Source organism: Bos indicus x Bos taurus, chromosome 20 (assembly GCF_003369695.1).
Source record: "Bos indicus x Bos taurus breed Angus x Brahman F1 hybrid chromosome 20, Bos_hybrid_MaternalHap_v2.0, whole genome shotgun sequence".
Taxonomy (NCBI): domain Eukaryota; kingdom Metazoa; phylum Chordata; class Mammalia; order Artiodactyla; family Bovidae; genus Bos; species Bos indicus x Bos taurus.
The window spans coordinates 9,238,772-9,262,704 of record NC_040095.1 but is presented as its reverse complement, the minus strand read 5'-3'; the positions used below and the strand labels follow the sequence as shown (position 1 = coordinate 9,262,704).

Here is a 23,933-nt window from a genome sequence, read left to right as displayed (position 1 = left end):
AAAGACTATCTTTACTCTGAGCAGTATTTCTTCCAGTCCTGTCTCCCATCCATTTTTGTAAGAACAAGGTTGGGGGGTAGCAACCAATGTTCTTGAGAAGTACTCTTGGGTTGTGGTCACTTCCCAAATGTCCACTTCAGGAGGACAGCATGTACTGAATTGGCCAAGTTCAGCACAGTTCAGCAAGCATCTATTGAACCTGATGGTATACTGGGGAAACAAAGATAAAGAGATACAGAGAGAGAGAAGATGTGTTTTCTCCTGTTCAGGAACTTCTGGTATAATGGGCTCTACTAGCTGCCATTTACTATGATGATGATTGCCAAATCCTTTCAGAGAAAGCCTCAGTTTCCAAGTCTAAGACATAGTCACAGGTTTCCTTGTCACTTCACATGTTGTCGGCTCTTCTTCGTTGCTCTCATCTGTTCCTTGGTTGAATGGGCACTTGTGACACCCAGTCTTTGTCCCGAGGTCCCCCTCTCTCCAGCGTGCATGCTGACACAGGTCTGGAAGTCAGTTCTGGGGGCTGGTCCAAGGCCATAGTACTTACTTCTCCTCCTCCTCCTGGACCCTCTCCGTCTCCTTGACGGGCTAGGTTCTTGTCCTGTGCATAGTGCGCTGTTGCTTCTCCAAAGGAAGTGGATTTTCTATCTCTGGGCACTGCTGACTTTCTTTTGTGCTTTCTCTTGTACATCATAGTTTTACATTCACCAGCCTCTTGGCTGTTTTTTAAGGCCCTTGACTTCCTAAGAATTCTGTGCAGCCTTGTTTTCTTTGGGAGTCATTTCCTTTGTTTCATAGAAGCTCTCTGGGTAGAGGTGAAAAGCCAAAGGGTACAGAGGTATTCCTTAAATCCTTTTACCTTCTGCTTGAGCTTGGTGATTACCTGCTTCACATAAAAAGAGTCAGTGACTGAATACCACCTGTACACAGCTGGATCATATCCTTACCTGCCACACCTCTTAGCCGAATTTGATTTTAGCCACTCGGGCCCGGCTTGCCCTGAAAAGAAGAGGAGTTAGAATGGAGCAGAACATCCCACCTTGGATTCAAACGGGAGCAAATGGGGGACAAATCTGGCTACTTGCTCATGTAATACCCAACTGCTCTAACCATCATGGTTTCAGAGTATCTGTATTTGCAGAAAGTCTGCTGGATGAACCACTCATGCTTTACACAATGTGAACTGATGCCAGAACCAGTAGTTTTTTGTATTAATGTGTGGTCTATAACTTCCTATCTCCAAGGTGCGAAAAGAAGCCACTAAACTTTTTTCTTCTCTACCTACCAAATTCTAAATATAGACACCATGTGCACTATATCTAAATTCTTTTAATGTGTCATCAGTCCTTTTAGCCAGGCCCAGTGGAATATAAGAAACATTTTATATCAGTGGTGAAATGACTCACCTAACTTTTTCCTGTGATAGTTTATTACTTTTTAAAGGGCATTTTTGCATGGCAAGTACCCAGGGGTGCTGTGCAAAGTGTTTCATAACCACATAGGCACTGATCATCCAGACAGTCACTGGCCTTAGAAGTGGAGCAGAATTCTGAAGATCCCCTGCGGGGCAAGAACAGATGGTGGCGAGGTCTGAGGTGGTGGAGGGGGCAGGGAGAAGGCAGAAGGGAATGGAAGGAGCGGTCAGGACAGAGGCTGTTCGCTTACCAGTATGGAAATATTTACCTACCAACACCTGACATTTGCCCTGTGTGCATCCAATGGTCCTGTAATACCTAGTAATAGATGGAGGGGCTGGATCAGTGATGACAGTCACTTAAACCTTTTCTTTTTTTCTTATGATTTGTTTTTTAAATCCCAGATTGGGGAATTACTGAGTACCACCCATCCTGCCAACAAAGCCAGCTTAACCCTTTTCTGTCCCGAAGAAGGGGACTGGAAAAACTCCAATCTTGACAGACACAATCTCCAAGACTTCATCAATATTAAACTCAACTCAGCATCTATATTGCCAGAAATGGAAGGACTTTCTGAATTTACCGAATATCTCTCGGAATCTGTGGAAGTCCCGTCTCCCTTTGACATCCTAGAACCCCCCACATCAGGTGGATTTCTAAAGCTCTCCAAGCCCTGCTGTTACATTTTTCCAGGAGGGAGGGGCGACTCTGCACTGTTTGCAGTGAATGGATTCAATATGCTCATCAACGGAGGCTCAGAAAGAAAATCCTGCTTTTGGAAGCTCATCCGACACTTGGACCGAGTGGACTCCATCCTGCTCACCCACATTGGGGATGACAATTTGCCTGGAATAAACAGCATGCTCCAACGGAAAATCGCAGAGCTCGAGGAGGAACAGTCCCAGGGCTCCACCACCAATAGTGACTGGATGAAAAACCTCATCTCTCCCGACTTAGGAGTTGTATTTCTCAATGTACCTGAAAATCTGAAAAATCCAGAGCCAAACATCAAGATGAAGAGAAGCATAGAAGAAGCCTGCTTCACTCTCCAGTACCTAAACAAACTGTCCATGAAGCCAGAACCTCTGTTCAGAAGCGTAGGCAATACCATCGATCCTGTCATTCTTTTCCAAAAAATGGGAGTTGGTAAACTGGAGATGTATGTGCTTAACCCAGTCAAGAGCAGCAAGGAGATGCAGTATTTCATGCAGCAGTGGACTGGCACCAACAAAGACAAGGCTGAACTAATCCTGCCTAATGGTCAAGAAATAGACATCCCAATTTCCTACTTAACATCAGTCTCATCTTTGATCGTGTGGCATCCAGCAAACCCTGCAGAAAAGATCATCCGAGTTCTCTTTCCTGGCAACAGTACCCAATACAATATCCTGGAAGGACTGGAAAAGCTCAAACATTTGGACTTCCTGAAACAGCCGCTGGCCACCCAGAAGGACCTCACGGGCCAGGTGGCCACCCCTGCCATGAAACAAGTAAAACTGAAACAGAGGGCTGACAGCCGTGAGAGTTTGAAACCAGCCGCAAAACCACTCCCCAGCAAAACCGTGCGAAAGGAGTCAAAAGAAGAAACCCCTGAAGTCACAAAAGGGCTGGAAAAGGCACCCAAAGTTGAAAGCAAAGAAAAGGTGACGGTGAAAAAAGACAAACCTGTGAAAACCGAGACCAAACCTCCAGTGACAGAAAAGGAGACGCCCAGCAAAGAAGAGCTGCCCCCGGCCAAAGCTGAGGGCGCCGAGAAGCAGGGCACAGATGTCAAACCCAAAGTCGCCAAGGAGAAGACAGTGAAGAAGGAGACAAAGCCAAAAGCCGAAGAGAAGAAAGAGGAGAAGGAAAAGGAAAAGCCAAAGAAAGAAGTGGCTAAGAAGGAGGACAAAACACCTGTCAAGAAGGAGGAAAAACCAAAAAAGGAAGAGGTGAAAAAGGAAGTCAAAAAAGAAATCAAGAAAGAGGAGAAAAAAGAAATCAAAAAAGAGGTTAAGAAAGAAACCCCACTCAAGGAAGCCAAGAAGGAAGTGAAGAAGGAGGAAAAGAAGGAAATTAAAAAGGAGGAAAAGGAGCCCAAAAAAGAAATTAAGAAACTTCCTAAAGACACAAAGAAATCACCTACTCCAGTAGCTGAAGCAAAAAAACCGGCTGCATTAAAACCAAAAGTACCCAAGAAGGAAGAGCCTGTCAAGAAAGAGGCAGTGGCTGCTGGGAAGCCAAAGGAGAAGGGGAAGATTAAAGTGGTCAAGAAGGAAGGCAAGACTGCAGAGGCTGCGGCCGCAGCCCTTGGCACCGTGGCTGCTGCAGCAGCTGTGGCTGGGTTAGCAACCACCGGCCCCGCCAAAGAACTTGAGGCCGAGAGGTCCCTCATGTCCTCCCCCGAGGATCTGACCAAGGACTTTGAGGAGCTGAAGGCTGAAGAGGTCGACGTCGCGAAAGACATCAAGCCTCAGCTGGAGCTGATCGAAGATGAAGAGAAACTGAAGCAAACTGAGCCCGTCGAAGCCTATGTCATCCAGAAAGAGACCGAAGTCATCAAAGGCCCCGCCGAGTCCCCTGATGAGGGAATCACCACCACTGAAGGGGAGGGGGAGTGTGAGCAGACCCCCGAGGAGCTGGAGCCCGTTGAGAAGCAGGGGGTGGAGGACACCGAAAAATTTGAAGACGAGGGTGCAGGTTTCGAGGAGTCCTCTGAGACCGGAGATTATGAAGAGAAGGCAGAAACTGAAGAGGCGGAGGAACCGGAAGAGGACGCAGAGGACCACGTGCGTGTGAGCACCTCCAAGCACAGCCTGGCGGAGGAGGAGGAGAGTGCTAAGGCTGAGGCGGATGCGCACGTCAAGGAGAAGAGGGAGTCTGTGGCCAGTGGTGACGACCGAGCCGAAGAAGACATGGACGAGGCCCTGGAGAAGGGAGAGGCCGAGCAGTCTGAGGAGGAGGCGGAAGAGGAGGACAGAGCCGAGGACGCCAGGGAGGAAGACTACGAGCCCGAAAAGGCGGAAGCAGAAGACTACGTGAGGGCTGTGGTGGACAAGGCTGCCGAGGCCCAGTACGGGTTCCTCACCATGGCCCCCAAGCCTGTGGGAGCCCAGTCTCCCGTCCAAGAACCTGCCTCTTCCATTCACGACGAGACTTTACCTGGAGGCTCGGAGAGTGAGGCCACTGCCTCTGACGAGGAGAATCGGGAAGACCAGCCTGAAGAATTCACAGCCACCTCCGGCTACACCCAGTCTACCATTGAGATATCCAGCGAGCCCACCCCCATGGATGAGATGTCTACTCCCCGAGACGTGATGAGTGACGAGACCAACAATGAAGAGACCGAGTCCCCGTCTCAAGAATTTGTAAACATCACCAAATACGAGTCTTCACTGTATTCTCAGGAATATGCCAAACCTGCTGTGACATCTCTCAACGGACTTTCTGATGGGTCAAAAACAGATGCCACTGATGGGAGGGACTACAATGCTTCAGCCTCCACCATCTCACCACCTTCCTCCATGGAGGAAGACAAATTCAGCAGATCTGCTCTACGTGAGGCCTACTACTCTGAAGAGAAAGATGTGAGAGCTGGTGCCACGCTGGAGATCAAAGACACCGTCTCACCAGTTTTGGATGAAAAACTCAGTCCACCCAAGAGCCCATCCCTGAGTCCATCTCCGCCATCACCCATAGAAAAGACCCCCCTGGGTGAACGTAGCGTGAACTTTTCCCTGACACCCAATGAGATTAAAGTCTCAGCAGAAGCAGAAGTTGTCCCAGTGTCTCCTGAGGTGACCCAAGAAGTAGTGGAAGAACACTGTGCCAGTCCTGAGGATAAGACCCTGGAAGTGGTGTCTCCATCTCAGTCTGTGACTGGCAGTGCTGGCCACACACCATACTACCAATCTCCAACTGAAGAGAAATCTAGTCATCTTCCCACAGAGGTCATTGAAAAACCAGCAGCAGTCCCGGTGAGCTTTGAATTCAGTGATGCCAAAGATGAAAGTGAAAGGGCTTCCATAAGCCCCATGGATGAACCTGTGCCTGACTCAGAATCTCCTATTGAAAAAGTTTTGTCTCCATTACGGAGCCCTCCCCTAATTGGATCCGAGTCTGCATATGAAAGTTTCCTAAGTGCAGATGACAAGGCTCCTGGCAGAGGTACCGAAAGCCCTTTTGAAGGAAAGGATGAAAAAGAAGCCTCTCCAGACCAAATAAGTCCAGTTTCTGACATGACTTCCACTGGTCTTTTCCAAGACAAACAGGAAGGGGAAAGCACAGATTTTATACCAATAAAGGAAGACTTTGGTCAAGAAAAGAAAACTGATGATGTTGAAGACATGAGTTCTCAAGCAGGACTGACCTTAGATGAAAGGAAGTTAGGAGGAGATGTTTCTCCTACACAAATAGATGTCAGTCAGTTTGGATCTCTTAAAGAAGACACTAAGATGTCCATTTCTGAAGGCACCGTCTCAGACAAGTCAGCTACCCCTGTCGATGAGGGGGTAGTTGAAGACACATACTCTCATATGGAGGGGGTGGCCTCCGTCTCCACAGCTTCTGTGGCTACCAGCTCATTCCCAGAGCCAACGACAGACGACGTGTCTCCCTCACTGCACGCTGAGGTTGGATCCCCACACTCCACTGAAGTAGATGACTCTCTCTCCGTGTCTGTTGTGCAAACGCCTACCACTTTCCAGGAAACAGAAATGTCTCCATCAAAAGAAGAATGCCCACGACCAATGTCAATTTCTCCACCAGACTTCTCCCCTAAAACAGCCAAGTCTCAGACTCCAGTTCAAGATCACAGATCAGAACAATCCTCAATGTCTATTGAATTTGGCCAGGAGTCCCCTGAGCACTCCCTTGCTATGGACTTCAGTCGTCAGTCTCCCGATCACCCTACAGTGGGTGCAGGCATGCTTCATATCACTGAAAACGGGCCCACTGAGGTGGACTACAGTCCTTCTGACATGCAGGACTCTAGTTTATCCCATAAGATCCCACCAACAGAGGAGCCGTCCTACACCCAAGATAATGATCTCTCTGAGCTCATCTCGGTGTCTCAGGTGGAGGCTTCCCCATCCACCTCTTCTGCTCACACTCCTTCTCAGATAGCATCTCCTCTCCAAGAAGATACTCTGTCTGATGCTGTTCCTCCCAGAGACATATCCTTATATGCCTCACTCACCTCTGAAAAAGTGCAAAGTCTGGATGCTGAGAAGCTCTCTCCTAAATCTGATATCTCTCCACTCACCCCAAGAGAATCCTCTCCTTTGTATTCCCCTAGTCTTTCAGATTCTACCTCTGCAGTCAAAGACAGCACAGCAGCGTGCCACACTGCCTCTCCCCCACCGATGGATGCAGCGTCCGCAGAGCCCTATGGCTTCCGTGCCTCCATGTTATTTGATACGATGCCGCACCATCTAGCCTTGAATAGAGATTTGACCACACCTGGCATGGAGGAGGATACTGGAGGAAAGACACCTGGAGACTTCAGCTACGCCTATGAGAAGCCTGAGACAACGACCAGGTCCCCAGATGAAGAAGGTTACGACTATGAGGCTTATGAGAAAACCACCCGGACCCCAGATGTGAGTGGCTATTACTATGAGAAGACTGAGAGCGTCACCAAATCCCCATGTGACAGCAGCTACTCCTATGAGACGATGGAGAAGACCAGCAAGAGTCCTGAAGATGGTGGCTATGCCTATGAGATTACTGAAAAGACCACCCGGAGCCCGGAAGAGTCTGGGTACGCGTATGAGATAAGTGAGAAGACCATAAGGACCCCTGAAGTGAGTGCCTACAGCTACGAAAAGGCTGAGCGGTCTCGAAGGCTCCTGGATGACATCAGCAATGGCTATGACGATTCTGAAGAGGGCGGCCACACACTTGGGGATTCCAGCTACTCTTATGAGACCACTGAGAAAACTGCCGGTTTCCCTGAGTCTGAAAGTTACTCCTACGAGACATCAACAACAACCACTCGATCCCCAGATGCCTCCGCATACTGTTATGAGACCCCAGAGAAAATCACTCGAGCCCCCCAGGTATCTTCATATGCCTATGAGACTTCAGACCAGTGCTACACGGCAGAAAAGAAGTCCCCCTCCGAGGCTCGCCAGGATGTGGACTTATGCCTTGTGTCCTCCTGCGAATACAAGCATCCCAAGACGGAGCTCTCACCCTCCTTCATTAATCCCAATCCTCTCGAGTGGTTTGCCAGTGAAGAGCCAACTGAAGAATCGGAAAAGCCCCTCACCCAGTCAGGAGGAGCCCCGCCGCCCCCTGGAGGGAAGCCCCAGGGCCGACAATGTGATGAAACTCCTCCCACCTCAGTCAGCGAGTCCGCCCCGTCCCAGACTGACTCTGATGTCCCTCCAGAAACTGAAGAGTGCCCCTCCATCACAGCTGATGCCAACATTGACTCTGAAGATGAGTCGGAAACCATCCCCACAGATAAAACCGTCACCTACAAACACATGGATCCACCTCCGGCCCCCATGCAGGACCGTAGCCCTTCTCCACGCCACCCTGATGTGTCCATGATGGACCCGGAGGCCTTGGCCATCGAGCAGAACCTGGGCAAAGCTCTGAAGAAAGACCTGAAAGAGAAGACCAAGACCAAAAAGCCTGGTACCAAGACCAAGTCGTCCTCACCTGTCAAGAAGGGTGATGGGAAGTCCAAGCCCTCTGCGGCTTCACCCAAGCCAGGGGCCTTGAAGGAATCCTCGGATAAGGTGTCCAAAGTGGCTTCTCCTAAGAAGAAAGAATCTGTGGAAAAAGCAACCAAAACTACCACCACTCCTGAGGTCAAAGCTGCACGTGGGGAAGAGAAAGACAAGGAGACCAAGAATGCCGCCAATGCCTCCACATCCAAATCGGTGAAGACGGCAACTGCAGGTAGGTGGGAGGTGCTGGCATCCTGGAACAGGACACTGCAATTCTACTTTTAGCTACAGCCTCTGCCTTTCCCCCTGACTTTGTACTGGGGAGGTGAGAGAGCACAGCTTAGTGCCCTTCCTTCCTTTCACCATTTTCTTTTGCCACAAGGTAGGGAGCCCCACCCAGTGTAGCCCATAGGCCTTGCAGGGAGCTCAGCATATAGCCCAGGGCAGCTCTGATTTCCCAGATGCGGCCCCTGGGTTTGCTCCCTTTTGCAAAACTGCAGCCTTGTCCGAATCTTCAGAACCAAAGATGTGTGTTTCAGGCTCCTCGGGAAGATTCTGTTGACACTGGCTTCAACCATGCTGGCCCCAGAATCAAGCTGAGGTGCCATGAGCCAGGAGCTCCCGCAGGCCTAGGGAGAACTAGAGTTCCAAGGCAAGCCTGGAATAAACATCATAGGTCCAAGGTTTAGGTTCCATTTTTAAAAGTAAAAATATTTTAATTAAAATGATAACATTTTTTAAATTAAAAAAATCACCTGGCTGGAGATGCATCTTCATTCAAGGCAGTGCTCTGGTTAATCAACCAGTGAGGTCAGCTGACCACTGGGTACCCAGTACAGATTGAGAAAAGAGTATCCAAGACTCTACTTATTCCATTCTGACCACACTGCCTCACTAATACAGACTCAACATCTTGTTTTAGGTCGAAATTCAGCTTGGCAAGAGCAAGCATCCCTGACTTCATGTTCTTAGACTTATCAAGTTCTCGGCAGTGATCTGGGTTTTTGATGAATCTGGGTTTCTGATGATCCAGCTTCATTTTGTTGCTTCAAAACAATCACAGGGATTTGAATTCATATATTTTATTTGCTTTACATAGTTACTTGAAGGTTTTAGATCACAGTTCACAAACATGTAAAGCAAAAAATAAGCAACACTTTCTTGATTTATTATGGAAAAATTCAGTATTTAGTACTTTAGGAAGTACTAGTTACAGGTACAAGTTTTTACTTTTAGGCAACGTGAAGCAGCAATTTCAAGACTCATATCAGATTTCCTCTTTTTATTTGCACATAGAAAACAAACTGAATTTGTTCATGCTTAGAATTTGTATAGAGCCACCAGATAATAAATCTTGATCTAAAGGACTTAACAGTGACCATGCACTTAGGAGAAAACATGAAATCAATTCAAACAGATAAAAACCCAACTGAAATTTGCTGCCAAACTCATGAAACTTACACTATAGCCCACACAATTGATTTTATCACTTTTTTTTTTTTGGTCATTTAAAGATAATTTTGAGGGAAAGTGAGTTAATTTGAATTTACATTGAGGATGCTTTCCCAACAGATTTTTTTAAAAGACAAAACTGCACTATTAATTAATTTTAAAACAAACCTGGGTCAACTTCCAGTGGTTCTATCAGTTTGGGCTTCTATGAGCAATGTTCATTTGGTGTCAACGGGAGTGATTCAAGGTGCAAGTGGAAACTGCAGGCATTTAAAAATATTAGATGAACTGTAACTCACAAACCTCTGCTACAAGTCAGAATTCTTTGGGAGATTTACACATGAATATGTTTAGGACTTTTAGCTTAGGTTCATTATAATGGCTGGTTAATCTATTCATGAAATGATTCAGTTTATCCAAATACCAGTTTGGCTGATTCTTACTACCCCCTGCCCTCCAAAATAAAAATAAACCAGTTCATAGCTGATTTTGACTGTGGGATGGCAGTCTCTATACATCCCATGGAGAAAGGCAAGAGAATTAAATTTAGGGGATCTTGCTAGTATTTTAAGTGGTTTCACAGCAGTGGTCTCAAACCAGATACACATTAGCATTGGCTGGGATGCTTTTAAAAAGTGATGGTACCCTGGTCAGTGAAGCCTTACCATAGCCATTGAAGCCAGGGCATCTGTATTAAGCATGCTAAGTGATTCTAATCATGTGGCCAGGAGGAAGAACCACTGCCTTACAATGCTAGTTCTGTTAATGTTTCAACCTTCTGATTAGAACAAATCAGAAAGCCAATTCTAGAAACAAGGTAGCCAGAAACTGAGATTAATCTGAACCTTCATTTTGCCCAGGCTTTCTGACTTGGGGGGAATTTTGGCTGTGACATACCTACCCCTTACCTCAGTCCGGTATGTTCTGATTGGCTAGAGAAAGCAGAGTCTTTCTGAACCTTCCTGTTGCTAAAGTTTGGTATCTAGTCTTGTCTAAGGAGAGACGTCTACCATTTAGAGGACTGTCCTAAGGAGAGAATACAGTGTTTTCATCAGTTTATGCATGAGGCTGAGGTGCTGAGGGTCTTGGAGATCATATGACATTAAGATCTGACTACTGGCTAGATCAAATGTGAGGGGATAATATTCAGCTGTGGGCCAAACTGCTTTTAAATGAAATCCTAACATGAATTACTAAGATGGCTTAACTATGCTTTACCAAATGCAGATGCTTTCCTTTGTCCTTTAAAATCTATTTCTTAGATCACATTTCAAATTAAAAGACACACTAGCAGCTCTTTTAGGAGTGTTAGCGTCTAGTTCTATCTTTGGGGAAAGCCTTGGCAACTCTTCTTAATTGCTAATGTGTTTAAGGGAAACGCCCCATTCTTCATTTCTCCTGAGATGGTAAACAGTCAAGTGATGCTGTCTCAGACTGCCAGTGTCAAATGCCCTCTGTGAGAGAGGGGAGTGCCCACACCCACTCCCATGTCCCAGAGCGCCTTCTGGGGAATAAGTAGGGAAGGTCTGCTGGACAGATGAGTCTCTTTGCATTTTTGTGACCCTGGCCTTCTCTTTGTTTTTATTTGTTTACAAAGGGCCAGGAACCACCAAGACGTCCAAGCCCTCAGCTGTGCCCCCAGGCCCCCCTGTGTACCTGGACCTATGCTATATTCCCAACCATAGCAATAGTAAGAATGTTGACGTTGAATTTTTCAAGAGAGTGAGATCGTCCTACTACGTGGTGAGTGGGAACGACCCTGCTGCTGAGGAGCCCAGCCGGGCTGTCTTGGATGCCTTGCTGGAAGGGAAAGCCCAGTGGGGCAGCAACATGCAGGTAAGAGTTCCAGGACGGTGTTTGCACAACACGTGGAGCTGTGTCCAGAGGCAGCAGGAAGGGATCGTGTTTAATGAGGCACCACCGTGGATCCCCATGAGGTGCCCACAGGGCCTGCTGCACTTGGACAAAGTGGATTTCACACACACAAGCTGGTCTAAAAGCATTCGCGCCACCAGCCACCATGGACTTGGAGGAAGGCCACTTTACCACCCTAAAGTATAATCTGCAGAGTGGGCCCAAGATTACACACCGTTCATATACCAAGAAAATTAACCAGCGTAACCAAGTGTCATATTTCCATGTGAGATGGATAAAGATTAGCCTTTACTTGTCTTTCCCAAGTAGACAAAAGCTAGAGATATGGCCATTTAGAAAATCAGCTGTCCACATGAGATTCTGCAGGAGCACTGCTGAAAATGGTCCTCAGCAGGACACTCCCAACACCCAAACATCGTAATGAGCCACAAACCACTCATTATTTCAGTTATGGATTTTATCTAAGTTTTACTTACGGTTTTGTATAGTGATCTAGTAAACTGTATTTGCATAACGTTAAATAGAAATCCTGGTTATTTCATTATATGAAATCTAATGCACTCAGTGGCCTCTTACTGAATACTAGGTAGAATTTAAGCTAGTAATCACTTACCCACCCCACTCCTCTGTCCCCAAACACACACACAAAGACATAAATCTTTGCTCTCATGATGAAATGTTAGTTAACATGCAATTAGAAGGTTTTCGGCTGCATTAATAACTAAAGCCCCTTTGTTTTAAATATGCAATATCTTTAATGTAAAACATCAGTTGTGTTAAAGAAAATACAAGAAATTCCACCTTAACTGAAGAACTTCTCATAATGCTAAAGAATTGAAAACTGATATAGATGAACTAACTGGCTAGTCATGACTTGCTTTTGGTTCTAGTCTTCAACTGCCCCAGAAAAACTAATTTTTTAGCAGCTTTATTCTGGTTCCTAGAAAATGTAAGTTGGAAAGTCCTATGGATTTTCTAAGGACAATAGAATATTTTTCTCTTTCCCTTTCTTTTTCTAATGGTCTAATTAATACCTTACTGCTGTTCTATTTTTCCCCACCCCATTTCTGGTTCTGCTCTTCAGCAGCTGTTTTCTCTCTCCCTGCAGGTGACCCTGATCCCGACTCATGACTCAGAAGTGATGAGGGAATGGTACCAGGAGACCCATGAGAAACAGCAGGACCTCAACATCATGGTTTTAGCAAGCAGCAGCACAGTGGTTATGCAAGATGAATCCTTCCCTGCATGCAAGATCGAACTGTAACAACCAAGGTCAGCCGCACCACAGGATTTGAACTTTGTTTCCAGAAATTCTTCGATTTGAAACCACCTTTTCTAAAAAAAAAGTCAATTCATCTAAATAAGTCGCTGAACTGTTACCTGCCAAACACTATACTGTGTCATGGTGATACAAGTCACTAATATTTCTCAGTTTTTGCTGATTGCTAAGGGAAGTAGCAGTCTTCCCACACTAGGGTTCAAGTTACTGCAAAATTACCTACCCCAGTTCATCTCTGCTGAACATTTGGAAACCATGCACTAGCAAACCCAACTGACTTCTGCTAAGGTAGAGGCATTTGTCTTAGAGAGAAAGAGAGAGAGAGAGAGTGCGCGTGCACAAGAGAGGGAACACAGGACAGAGAGAGAGAGAGAGAGAGAGAGAATGAGAAGGAAAAAAGAATGCAAGAGAAGGAGATGTAATGGTAAAGAGTGCTGGTGAGATACCAGAGAGAAAGAGAGCGGGGTGGGGCAGGGAGGAGAAAATAACCAACAGTCACGTCTGCATTTTCTGTCTATTCTGTTGTCTGCAAAGTTTGTAACTTGTGTCAGTCTGAGTCATCAAAAAGGGTCTTAATTTCCTAAAACAAGTTGGCTGGAAGAAAACAGAAAAGAACAACACTTGTTATGAGGGCATGTGAGATTTTTCACGCCTTAATTAAGCTCCTTCAGTTTGAAGGCTGCACACTGACATAGTGTAGGGAGTGTAGACTGGACATACAAGTGGTTTGAACCCCATTCAGAACTCTCAGACTCTTCAAACACACAAGTAGATTGATCTAAGGCATGTTCCCAGCATCTGTGCACACAGCTAGTCCACTCTGAGTCAATTAACCTGCATGCGGAGACACCCAAGTCCACCCCAATTAACAAGCAAATACCAAAGCAGTTGGGAGTACATAGGTAGACAATTTGCCTTAGGAAGTGACTTGAATGTACAAAGATACTTGATGCACTTATTTTTTAATGTGAGACAGCAAGTTTATAAAACATCCGTGTAGGATTATAGATACTCCAGTTACAGGAGCATGTGTGTGCATGTGGGAGGGGTACTTGGAGCTTACCTGATTGGTGCAACAGTCTGATGCTGAGCATTGTGTTGAATACCACCTCAGGCCCCTCAGCCAAACAAGTTGAGCCTGTCTTAGCTTCTTTACTACTGCAAGTTCAAGACTAAAATGGCTTCTATGATCAGAACTGGGAAAACAATGAATCTTAATGGTGGAAGAGGTTCTCAGCAAGTGTACAGTATTTAGCTTCCTTTGTCTTACAGTGGCTTTTTTTTTTTTTTTTTAATTTTCCATTAATTTCAGCATAATTATGGGAACAAGTGTACAGAAGAATTTTTTTTTTTAAGATATGTGGGAACTTTTCATAGATGAACTTTTTAACAGATGTTTTCATTTACAGGAAAATGCACAGAAAATTTTCAAGTGACAGTCCTTTTTTTTTTTTAAGTGTTTTGTAAGACAAAAAAATGAGTAGTGTTTTTTGAAGTTCTGGTGAAAACTGAAGTCTGATATTGCAGTAATATTTATTAAAAGTCCATCCTACCAGGAATAGTAATACCTCCCACCCCTTGAGTCCCATAACAAAAATCTGGGTATGTGCTATTTGAGAGTGAGGGAGAATGGCTAAACTTTTCTAGGCCTTTACAAGTACATCACCCAGTGGTATCCTGCATACTTCTTTCAAGATCTTCAACCATGAGGTAAAAGAACCAAGACAAGTTCAAAGGATCCTAGCAAAAATTTGCTTTGGGATTTTCTTTTCTGGGAAAAAAAAATTCATTGAAAGCAAATGAATTTCCAGCTCCTATGGTTTATTATGTAGAGTTCAGAGATCATGTTCATCATTGTTATCACTGAACTGTGAACCTGGGAAGCCAGTTCATGATTAAAACTGACGTCAAGTTTCAAGTTGCAGATCAGCGCACCCAGTGTTCAGATGTGGCAAACTTTTTGGTGACAGCTGTTCTGGGCTCTGTCGCCTTGTGTCTCCTGCAGACTTTTAAGACCTACGGAGTAGTCAACAATCACCTCGTTTTATTTCCTATGTAGTTATTTATTTCAGAATTAACATTTTAGTTTATTTTTGTCTGATAAGTGTGTGTTTTGCACTGCTAACTACTATGAGGGTTTAAACAATGCTTCTTCTGGGTCCCTTCACTGAGGACCTAATGCAGTCTACTTAATGCTGTGAATTACATTTTTCAAATGTTTAATTTTTTAAAAAAATTAATCTATTTTTTTTAGGCTTCTCTAGAAATGCAGCTTTTATTTATTACCCTGTTTCTTGGAAGTCCTTAAGAACAATGCATTAAGGGTACAAAAAGTGAACACATGATAGGAAACTCATTGACAAAAATGGATTTCAATGAGTATAAACTCATCTACTTCAAAGGTGTTTTAAGAGCCAACCTACGATACTCAAGATAATTCTTAATAACTAGTTGTTAAGTTGGTTCACAGAATTCATTGGAAGAGAAAGAGACTTCCAGCCTTCTTGCCAAATTCAGACCTCTGGTTGATTTTTCTTTGATAGAAGATGGAATTGTTTTCCAATTTCCCACATTAATTTACCATGTACATAATTTTGCTTTAAGAAAAAAACCAAACATTTTAGGAGAATTATAGCCAGTCTTCAAATATAACCATTCTATCCCACTTTTTTTCTTTCTTTCTTTTTTGCTTTGGAATTTAGTGGAAAAAATACACAAAAGCTGTCACTGATCAGCTGGCTCTTTAAATAGATAAGTACCTTTCTCCATCCATTATTCTCAGTGATGACCACAGAGCCCAAATATCACAGGAAAACCAATATTTACATTATAGGTTGCTCCTGTCCTTCCAGACACCTTTCCTACCTGTGTGACTAACCTAATTTTGCTAGTTCCATAAATACACAATTAGTTTAGAAACAGCCATCACAATGTACCATGTACATTCATGGTGAGAGCTAAAGATTGACACAGACTTCTAGGAGCTTTATTCATACTGATTATGTAATCCAATTGTATAGATTGAATATTTGAGTGGAAGGAATTTACATTCTGTTTAAATGATGGGATTCCATCGAGATATAGCACTCATGATCATGACCTTTTTGGTAGTATTCTTAAAATTCTACAGAGACTAAATGTTAGAGATGATCCTCCATTTTCAATTTTAACTAATTCTATCCCATTTCTCAAAACCCAATCCTTGTGCATGCTTTTCTCAGTCTTGTGGTGGGACTGGATACAATGACTGACCTTCCCCTTCACCCCTCCCCCAACCCTTATATGCCATTTCCCATGGAGTTCAAAAAAAAATTTTTTTTAACCTTACATATCATAGTGAATGGTTTCCCCAGTGTATATGAATGTTTTAAGTGTCTCCAATAGCTTACACAGTTTAGGAGCTTTCCAATACTCATTTAATAAGGTTTAATCATTTGCTAATGGAAATTTTACCACTTCCCATTTTCCTTGTTACCAAATTTCAGCTCTCAGGAGCTGTTCTGCAATTCTGAAATTGCTTTTCTTGCCTCTTTAGTCACCTGTCACAGGAGGTTCTTGCTCAGTAATGATATGGTGAGTTAGATTAATAACTTTTTTTTGCACTTCAGATTTAGAAGAAACGATCCTGTTTCCATTTGAAAGGAACTGTAAAGCTTTTTTATCATTTAACCAACTGAACAACACACCAAAAGCAGCCTAGGGATGAGCACTTCTTTGAAGGCGATTAGGTTATTCACCTGGTATTAAAACTATTTACTGTGGAAAAAAAAAAATCTGTGACTTTATTCATTTTAAAAGGCAGCATCAAAAACTGAAAAGGAAGGGAAAAATAAACAGCTTCTCTGTACTCATTTGGCGCTCCCCCCAAAAAAGGAGCCATTGAGATGGGGCCTTAAGACCAGGCTGCCCAGCAGAAGGCCCTACGGCCCTTCCCCCGGGAGGGTGGGGCCTGGGCCCTGCCGAGAAGCACCTCCCACTCCTCTCTCTCGTCCTGAATGGTGTTTGTGTCGGTCCGCAGCTGTGTATGGTATTACGTCTTATAATCCTGCATCACTTCTATCCTATCCAGTCATATCTAATGTAGAAAATTAGTTTCCAGTGAAAGTAATACGTAGTGCTTTTATGATATTTGTGTGCAATATCCCCTCTTCCATTGAGGATATTTGATGTAAAAGAAAAAAGAATCAGTTCCACAATAAAAATACAAAAGTGGGTGTGTGTGCTGTGCTGTCTTTGGTTGTGTATTGCTGTTGGGCGCGTCGGAGAGTTGGGATCTGCTGCCCCCAGAGGTGTGCGTTTGTCGGGGGTTCTTTTACGAGGGTGATTATATTCTTTGCAGAGTGGGTTCCCTGGTTTTTGGTAAACTTCTGAGAGGGCCCTGCTACTATTTTTACAACTGCTGTTGCTAAGTCACTTCAGTCGTGTCCAACTCTGACCCCATAGTCAGCAGCCCACCAGGCTCCCCCGTCCCTGGGATTCTCCAGGCAAGAACACTGGAGTGGGTTGCCATTTCCTTCTCCAGTGCGTGAAAGTGAAAAGTGAGTGAAGTCGCTCAGTCGTGTCTGACTCTTAGCGGCCCCATGAACTACAGCCCACCAGGCTCCTCCGTCCATGGGATTTTCCAGGCAAGAGTACTAAAGTGGGGTGCCACTGCCTTCTCCAACAACTGCTGTTGAGTTATCTTTTATAGCTAAGCCCGAGAGGACCTTGGGGACAGAAACTGGAAGATCAGAGAGAATTAAAATTATTGCTCACAAAGAAAAAGTAAATAGAGCAGTGTAGCTGAAGGAGGATATTGAGAGGGTTTCCTACTAAATTATAATATAAACCCCCAAACCAAGTTCTTATTCCTAGGTTTGCCATACCTGGCTGTGTGACCTCAGTCACTTAATCCGTCCTGAATTTCTTTCTTTACCTGTAAAAAATGAGAAGATTTGACAAGATGGTCAAACTGGATGATTCCTCGAAGGGCTGACTTTCTGGAGCTCTACAAAGCCATCACACTCTGTCATTGTATCTTCGCTTGTTGTTCAGTTACAGAATAAACCCTGTATAACATAATATGCTGTGAATTAGGTTCACACCTTGGAACTAGAAATTGTTTAGGAAACGTGATGATAAATAATAATAAAAAGGAAGGACTCCCTTTAATCATTCAGTGATTATTATACCTTTACTCCATACCCAGCGGTGGGAAGAATGTGGGGTTTGTTTAAAGGTGAGCAAAACATAAAGTCCTTCCCTAACTGGTCTCAGTGACAGGGACTCCCCAAATCCAAGGATGAGTGTAGGTGACTGTAGGAAAACCAGCAGATGTGAGGCTAAACTGAGGCCAGGTGCACGTGTATCAGTGTTTTAGACAAAGCAAATTCCAGGCCCAACTGCTCAGAGGAAGGCTCAGGGCATGTTGGGAAGCACAGACTGCCCAGAATGGCAGGATGCAGGATGGGAGGCCCCAACACCTCAACTCCCTCCACAGAAGACATGCCCACAGAGTGACATGCCAATACTTAGTCCTGTCTGTCTTCAGAGATGGTCCTTTGGCCTCAAAAGCCCACTGCAGCCTGTCTGGAGTCATAATGATGTTCATTTGTCACAAATACTCCTTATAATCTTATACTGTGCCTCCAAGTCATGAGGCTGGTAGATGGGTAGAAGTTGCTGTATGCCAGAAGGCATTCTGAAATCCCTCCAGAAGTTAAAAGGTTAAGCATGTGAACGCTCAGGGTGGGAAATCATGACCAAGAGATTTTAATTACATCTGTCAGATTAAGCAAAGATAAGTTTTCTATTCTACTGCCAAACGACTGGGTTCCAGGAAGTCTCTCTGGCCTGAACTTAAGAGTGACCAAGCAACCCGGTTTGCCCAGGACTGCCCTGGTTTATGCACAGGAAGTCCTGAGCTCCAAGAGACCCCTCCCTCCCAGAGAGCCCCCAGTGCTGGCCACCCAACCTGAACCCCTCCATGTGTTTCTATGCCGCCCCTCCGCCCCCACCAGGCCAGCTGGTCCTGTTCTATCGTACCTTGAAGGGAGCTTTTCTTCAGTTGCTGTTCTCCTATTTTGCAGGCAAATTAACCAAGTTCTGTTACAGTACTAAGACTACATTTTCTTTCTCTCTAAAAATGTATTGCTCATTCTAGATGCTTCTCTGTCCTTATAATCAGTCATCTTTCAACACACTCTTGACTCATGAATTCTTGGTCTCTTGAGTAATCCTGGATTCCACCATTTCCTCTTTGAGCTTATACTGTACCTCTTGGCAGTTCACTGGAGCCACACAGGCAGACTGAGTTTTGGTCAGTCAATTCCTTTAATATGAGCTGCTGCTGCTGAATCCCTCAGCCGTGTCTGACTATGTAGCCCTTTGGACTGTAGCCCACCAGGTTTCTCTGTCCATGGGATTTTTCAGGCAAGAATACCGAAGTGGGTTGCCATTTCCTCCTCCAGGGGATCTTCCCCACCCAGGGATCGAACCTCTGTCTCTTATGTCTCCTGCGTTGTAGGTGGGTTCTTTTACCCGCCAACCATGTAAGCAGTTCTGGCTAATTCTCTGGGGGTTACCAGCAATGTTTCACAGATGGTGGCGCATCATCATAAGGCGTGAAAAACAGGCACAGTTCTGTTTCACAGCTTCGAGTATGCCCCACTCAAACCTATCATGCACGCTACTTTTAAATGCAGTCTCATGGATTTCAATGCTTTGTGTCAACTGATGGCTTTTATAATTTCTATCTCTAGTCTGTACTTCTCTGATCTCTAAACTCATACATAGAGCTGCTAATTAAAAGCTCCATTCTGATGTCCAGTAGGGTCTTTAAAATATCCCAAATCAAATTTAACATACTCCCAAATAAATTCCCAGTCTCCCCAAACTGCTTCTCCTCCTAGGCTTTACCACCTCAGGAAATGGCACACACTTCGTTCCAGTTGCTCAAGTCAAAAATCTTGACCCGTTAGAAATTCTGTGGGCTCTGCCTTCAAGACACTTCCAATCTAACCCCTTCTCACATTCACTGTTGCTACCCTTGTTCAGGCCAGTCATTTCTCCCCTGGATGACTGGTCTCCTGTTTCCTATTTTTGGCCTCCAAGCTTATGCTTTTCATTGCACCTAGAGTAGAGCAATCCTCTAATAATGCTAGGTTATATCATGCCATCCAGTGCACAAAACCTTCAAATTTTTGTGGTTTTCATCTTGGAGTAAAAGCCAAGGTCCTTACTAGCAGGCAGCAGGCCTTCACCACCCATCCCTTCATTTACCCCTGGTCTCCCTGGCCTCATCTCCCTTGGCTTCCCCACTTCCACAGTCTGCTCCAGCCATACGGGCCTTGCTCTTCCTCATGCACTCTAGGCACGCTTCTCACCAGGGTCTTAGTACTGGTGTCTTTGTCTACTATGCTTTTGCCCAGCAGACTCCAAGATCCTCAACCTCATCTGCATGGGTCTCTTTTCAAATGTCATCTTCTCAAAAAGGCCTTCCCTCACCACTCTACATTAGCCTGCAAGCTCTGCCACTTAACCTGAACTCTCCTTCCCTCTTCCTTGCTTTCTCTGTGTCACCACATGGCATATACACTCATTGTCTATCTCCTTCCATAGACTAGAAACACAAGGGAAGGGATCTTAGTCTGTTTTGTTCCCTTCCATATCCTCAGTGACTACTTTAGCCATTCCCGACACATACTAGATGTTCAATAGATATTTGCTGAATGACTGAATGAAAGAAGACACTTAGTTTCAGCTCAGCGCAGTGATTATATGGGGTGGTTGTATGAAAGGGGTTTGGAATTAGACAAACTTGCATTCAAACACTGTCCTTGCCACTCGTTAATTGTGTGGCCCTAGGCAAGTCATATTAGTCAGTTTCCTCCTTTGCAAAATGAGGGTGATAATCTCTGCCATGCAGGATTATATAAGGATTAGAGAGGATTTAATTAGGTATGAACAGGCATCCACAAAGAGTTATTAAGTACAATTTGTGTAATCGAGATGGGTACAGGACTGCTTGTGACTCGGAGCCTGGAGACACTGACACCCGAGAGTGGTCCAGCAGACTGAGGAGACGAGCATTCTTGCTTACTCCACACACAATCTTAGGCACATTAGCCTCAGCATTTTAAGAATTGAAATGTTGAACTCTGCAGAGATGAAGCATCCTGGAAACCAAAACACAAAGCAAGTTCTCTTACCCCTGGGTATATCAGAGGATATAGTGTCCCTTTTATAAATCCTTTATAAACCTTCCCCTAAGTCCTCGATCTACTTAAAGCCCATAATGGAATTTATTTTCAGATGCTTTTTCTAAGGATAAACCACTTTCTAAACATGTCCAGCTCAGGTCTGGAATTCTCACGTTTATGCATAATAAATACACAACCTAAGAGTTTTATTTTAAACCAAGATCCCAGTAATAAATGCCACAATCTCAGGGGGTATTGTTACCATCCTTAGTCTGGACTTCCTTGTTACCATACAGGTAATAACATCCTCAGGGCAGCCTGCAATGTAAGCGAAAAGGCCAAATCAATGGGGGAAGAAAAGGTTATTATTAAATGAAGAAGCTGTTATTTGGAATAAAAGGTGATTTTCCTAACATCACTTTGCTTGCTGAAAAGCACTTTTCTCCATGTTTTCTAAAGTAAGATTCAAAACATCATTTTCAGTTTGAAATTTCATCTTTGAAGGTTATTAACAACCTCTGAATTAAAAGAAAATCACACCACATTTTATGATTCACTGAAACCAAAGCTTGCTTGAACCCATTTCCAAACTCATCCCCTTCTCAGCCACGCAACTGGCGGCAATGGTGTCAGGTTCTGCTGACTCCGGAGAGGAAGCAGCTTCATGGAACTCAAGGCTCCTAGTTCCAGGTACAGAACCCAGAAAACAAAATCATATAAAGCACAGACAACCTAAGGGCTGGGAGAAAACATTCACACATGATGCAACCAACAAGGAATTAATTTCCAATATACAACAGTTTGTACAGCTCAGTAACAAAAATCCAAACAACCCAATAAAAAAATGGGCAGAAGTCCTGAAGAGACATTTCTCCAATACAGATGGCCAATAAGCACATGAAAAGATGTTCAACATCACTAATTAGAGAAATGAAAATAAAAACTACAGTGAGGTATCATCTCACACCACTCAGAATGGCCACCATCACAATGTCTACAAAATAAATGCTGGAGGGGTTGTGGAGAAAAAGGAACCTTCCTATACTGTTGGTGGGGATGTAAATTGGTGTAGCCACTATGGAGAATAGGGTGGAGGCTCCTTAAAAAACTAAAGTTACCCTATTATCCCAGCAATCCCACTCCTGGACATATAACCAGGAAAAGTCAAATTCGAAAAGATATATGTACCCCAATGTTCACAGCAGTACCTACAACAGCCAAGACATGGAAGCAACCTACATGTCCACTGACAGATGAATGGATAAAGATGGGGTAAGCATACACACCGCGGAATACTGCTCAGCCATAAAAGAGAATGAAATAACGCCATCTACAGCAACACGGATGGACACAGAGATTGTCGTGTTAAGTAAGTCAGAGGACGACAAGTACTGCACGGTATCACTTAGGTGTGGGATCTTTATGTGGAATCTTAAATATGATACAAGTGAACTTACTAGCAAAACAGAAACAGATGCACAGACATAGAAAACAAACTGATGGTTACCAAAGGGAAAAGAGGTAGGGGGATAAATTAGGAGTTTGGGATTAGCAGATACAAATTACTATGTATAAAATAAACAACAAGGTCCCACTGTATAGTACAGGGAACTATATTCAGTATCTTATAATGAATTAATAATGAAAAATATACATATAAATATAAAACTGAATCACTTTGCTGTACACCCAAAACTACCATGACATTGTAAATTACCATTTATCCTTGCCCATACGGACTTTTGGAGAAGGCAATGGCACCCCACTCCAGTACTCTTGCCTCAAAAATCCCATGGATGGAGGAGCCTGGAAGGCTGCAGTCCATGGGGTCGTGAAGAGTCGGACACGACTGAGCGAGTTCACTTTCACTTTTCACTTTCATGCATTGGAGAAGGAAGTGGCAACCCACTTGTGTTCTTGCCTGGAGAATCCCAGGGACGGGAGAGCCTGGTGGGCGGACGTCTATGGGGTTGCACAGAGTTGGACACGACTGAAGTGACTTAGCAGTAGCATACGGACTTTTATCTGAAGGGATAATGGCCCCACCCTCTGACACTGCATATTTTATAATCATATACAGTTAGACAAGAGACAAATAATGATTTTTCTAGCCTAAGAAACATCATTTGTAAATGAACCATTTACACAAACATTATTCTTGGGTCTCATCAATGTTACTGCAAAAATTCCTGTGGATGCCCAGGTTGCATACCTTACGGCAGGGTTTGTAAACTGGACATTACTGACATTGTGGACTGGACAGTTCTTGTTATGGCGGCTGCCCTGTGCGCTGTAAGAAGTTTAGCAGTATAGTGTTCCTAGAGTCAGTAATATGCTACCAATATTTCATTCAGAGTGAAAGAATAACTTTGATAAACTAGTTTGATTATTTGTAAAATTGACAAGATACACCCATTTGAATGCAGAGTTCCAAAGAATAGTAAGGAGAGATAAGAAAGCCCTCCTCAGTGATCAATGCAAAGAAATAGAGGAAAACATCAGAATGGGAAAGACTAGAGATCTCTTCAAGAAAATTAGAGATATTAAGGGAAAATTTCATACAAAGATGGGCACAATACAGGACAGAAATGATATGGACCTAACAGAAGCAGAAGATATTAAGAGGTGGCAACAATACACAGAAGAACTACACAAAAAAGATCTTAATGACCCAGATAATCACGATGATGTGATCACTCACCTAGAGCCAGACATCCTGGAATGCGAAGCCAAGTGGGCCTTACGAAGCATCACTATGAACAAAGCTAGTAGAGGTGATGGAATTCCAGTTGAGCTATTTCAAATCCTAAAAGATGATGCTGTGAAAGTGTTGCACTCAACATCCCCAGCAAATCTGGAAAACTCAGCAGTCACCACTGCTGAGTTTCCAGGACTGGAAAAGGTCAGTTTTCATTCCAATCCCAAAGAAAGGCAATGCCAAAGAATCTTCAAACTACCGCACAATCATACTCACCTCACACGCTAGCAAAGTAATGCTCAAAATTCTCCAAGCCAGGCTTCAACAATACGTGAACTGACAACTTCAGATGTTCAAGCTGGTTTTAGAAAA

The 23,933-nt window shown here is 44.1% G+C and overlaps 1 protein-coding gene and 1 long non-coding RNA gene across 3 annotated transcripts in view; one reads left to right on the top strand and one right to left on the bottom strand.

Moving 5' to 3' along the window:
- The window catches only part of MAP1B (microtubule associated protein 1B), a 93,228-nt gene extending 76,333 nt beyond the window's left edge, over window positions 1–16,895 (top strand). For both annotated transcript variants that reach the window (XM_027520345.1, XM_027520346.1), the window contains 3 exons: window positions 1,823–8,309; window positions 11,127–11,365; window positions 12,513–16,895. In XM_027520345.1, the coding sequence (XP_027376146.1) occupies window positions 1,823–8,309; window positions 11,127–11,365; window positions 12,513–12,668 (6,882 nt within the window). In that variant the 3' untranslated portion in view covers window positions 12,669–16,895. The remainder of the gene's footprint in view (window positions 1–1,822; window positions 8,310–11,126; window positions 11,366–12,512) is intronic.
- Window positions 16,896–20,584: 3,689 nt separating this feature from the next.
- On the bottom strand, window positions 20,585–21,724 carry LOC113879087. The gene is made up of 2 exons (XR_003507192.1): window positions 21,126–21,724; window positions 20,585–20,839 (listed from the first exon to the last, which is right to left on the bottom strand). It is a non-coding gene; the product is annotated as an uncharacterized LOC113879087 (long non-coding RNA).
- Window positions 21,725–23,933: the final 2,209 nt, after the last annotated feature.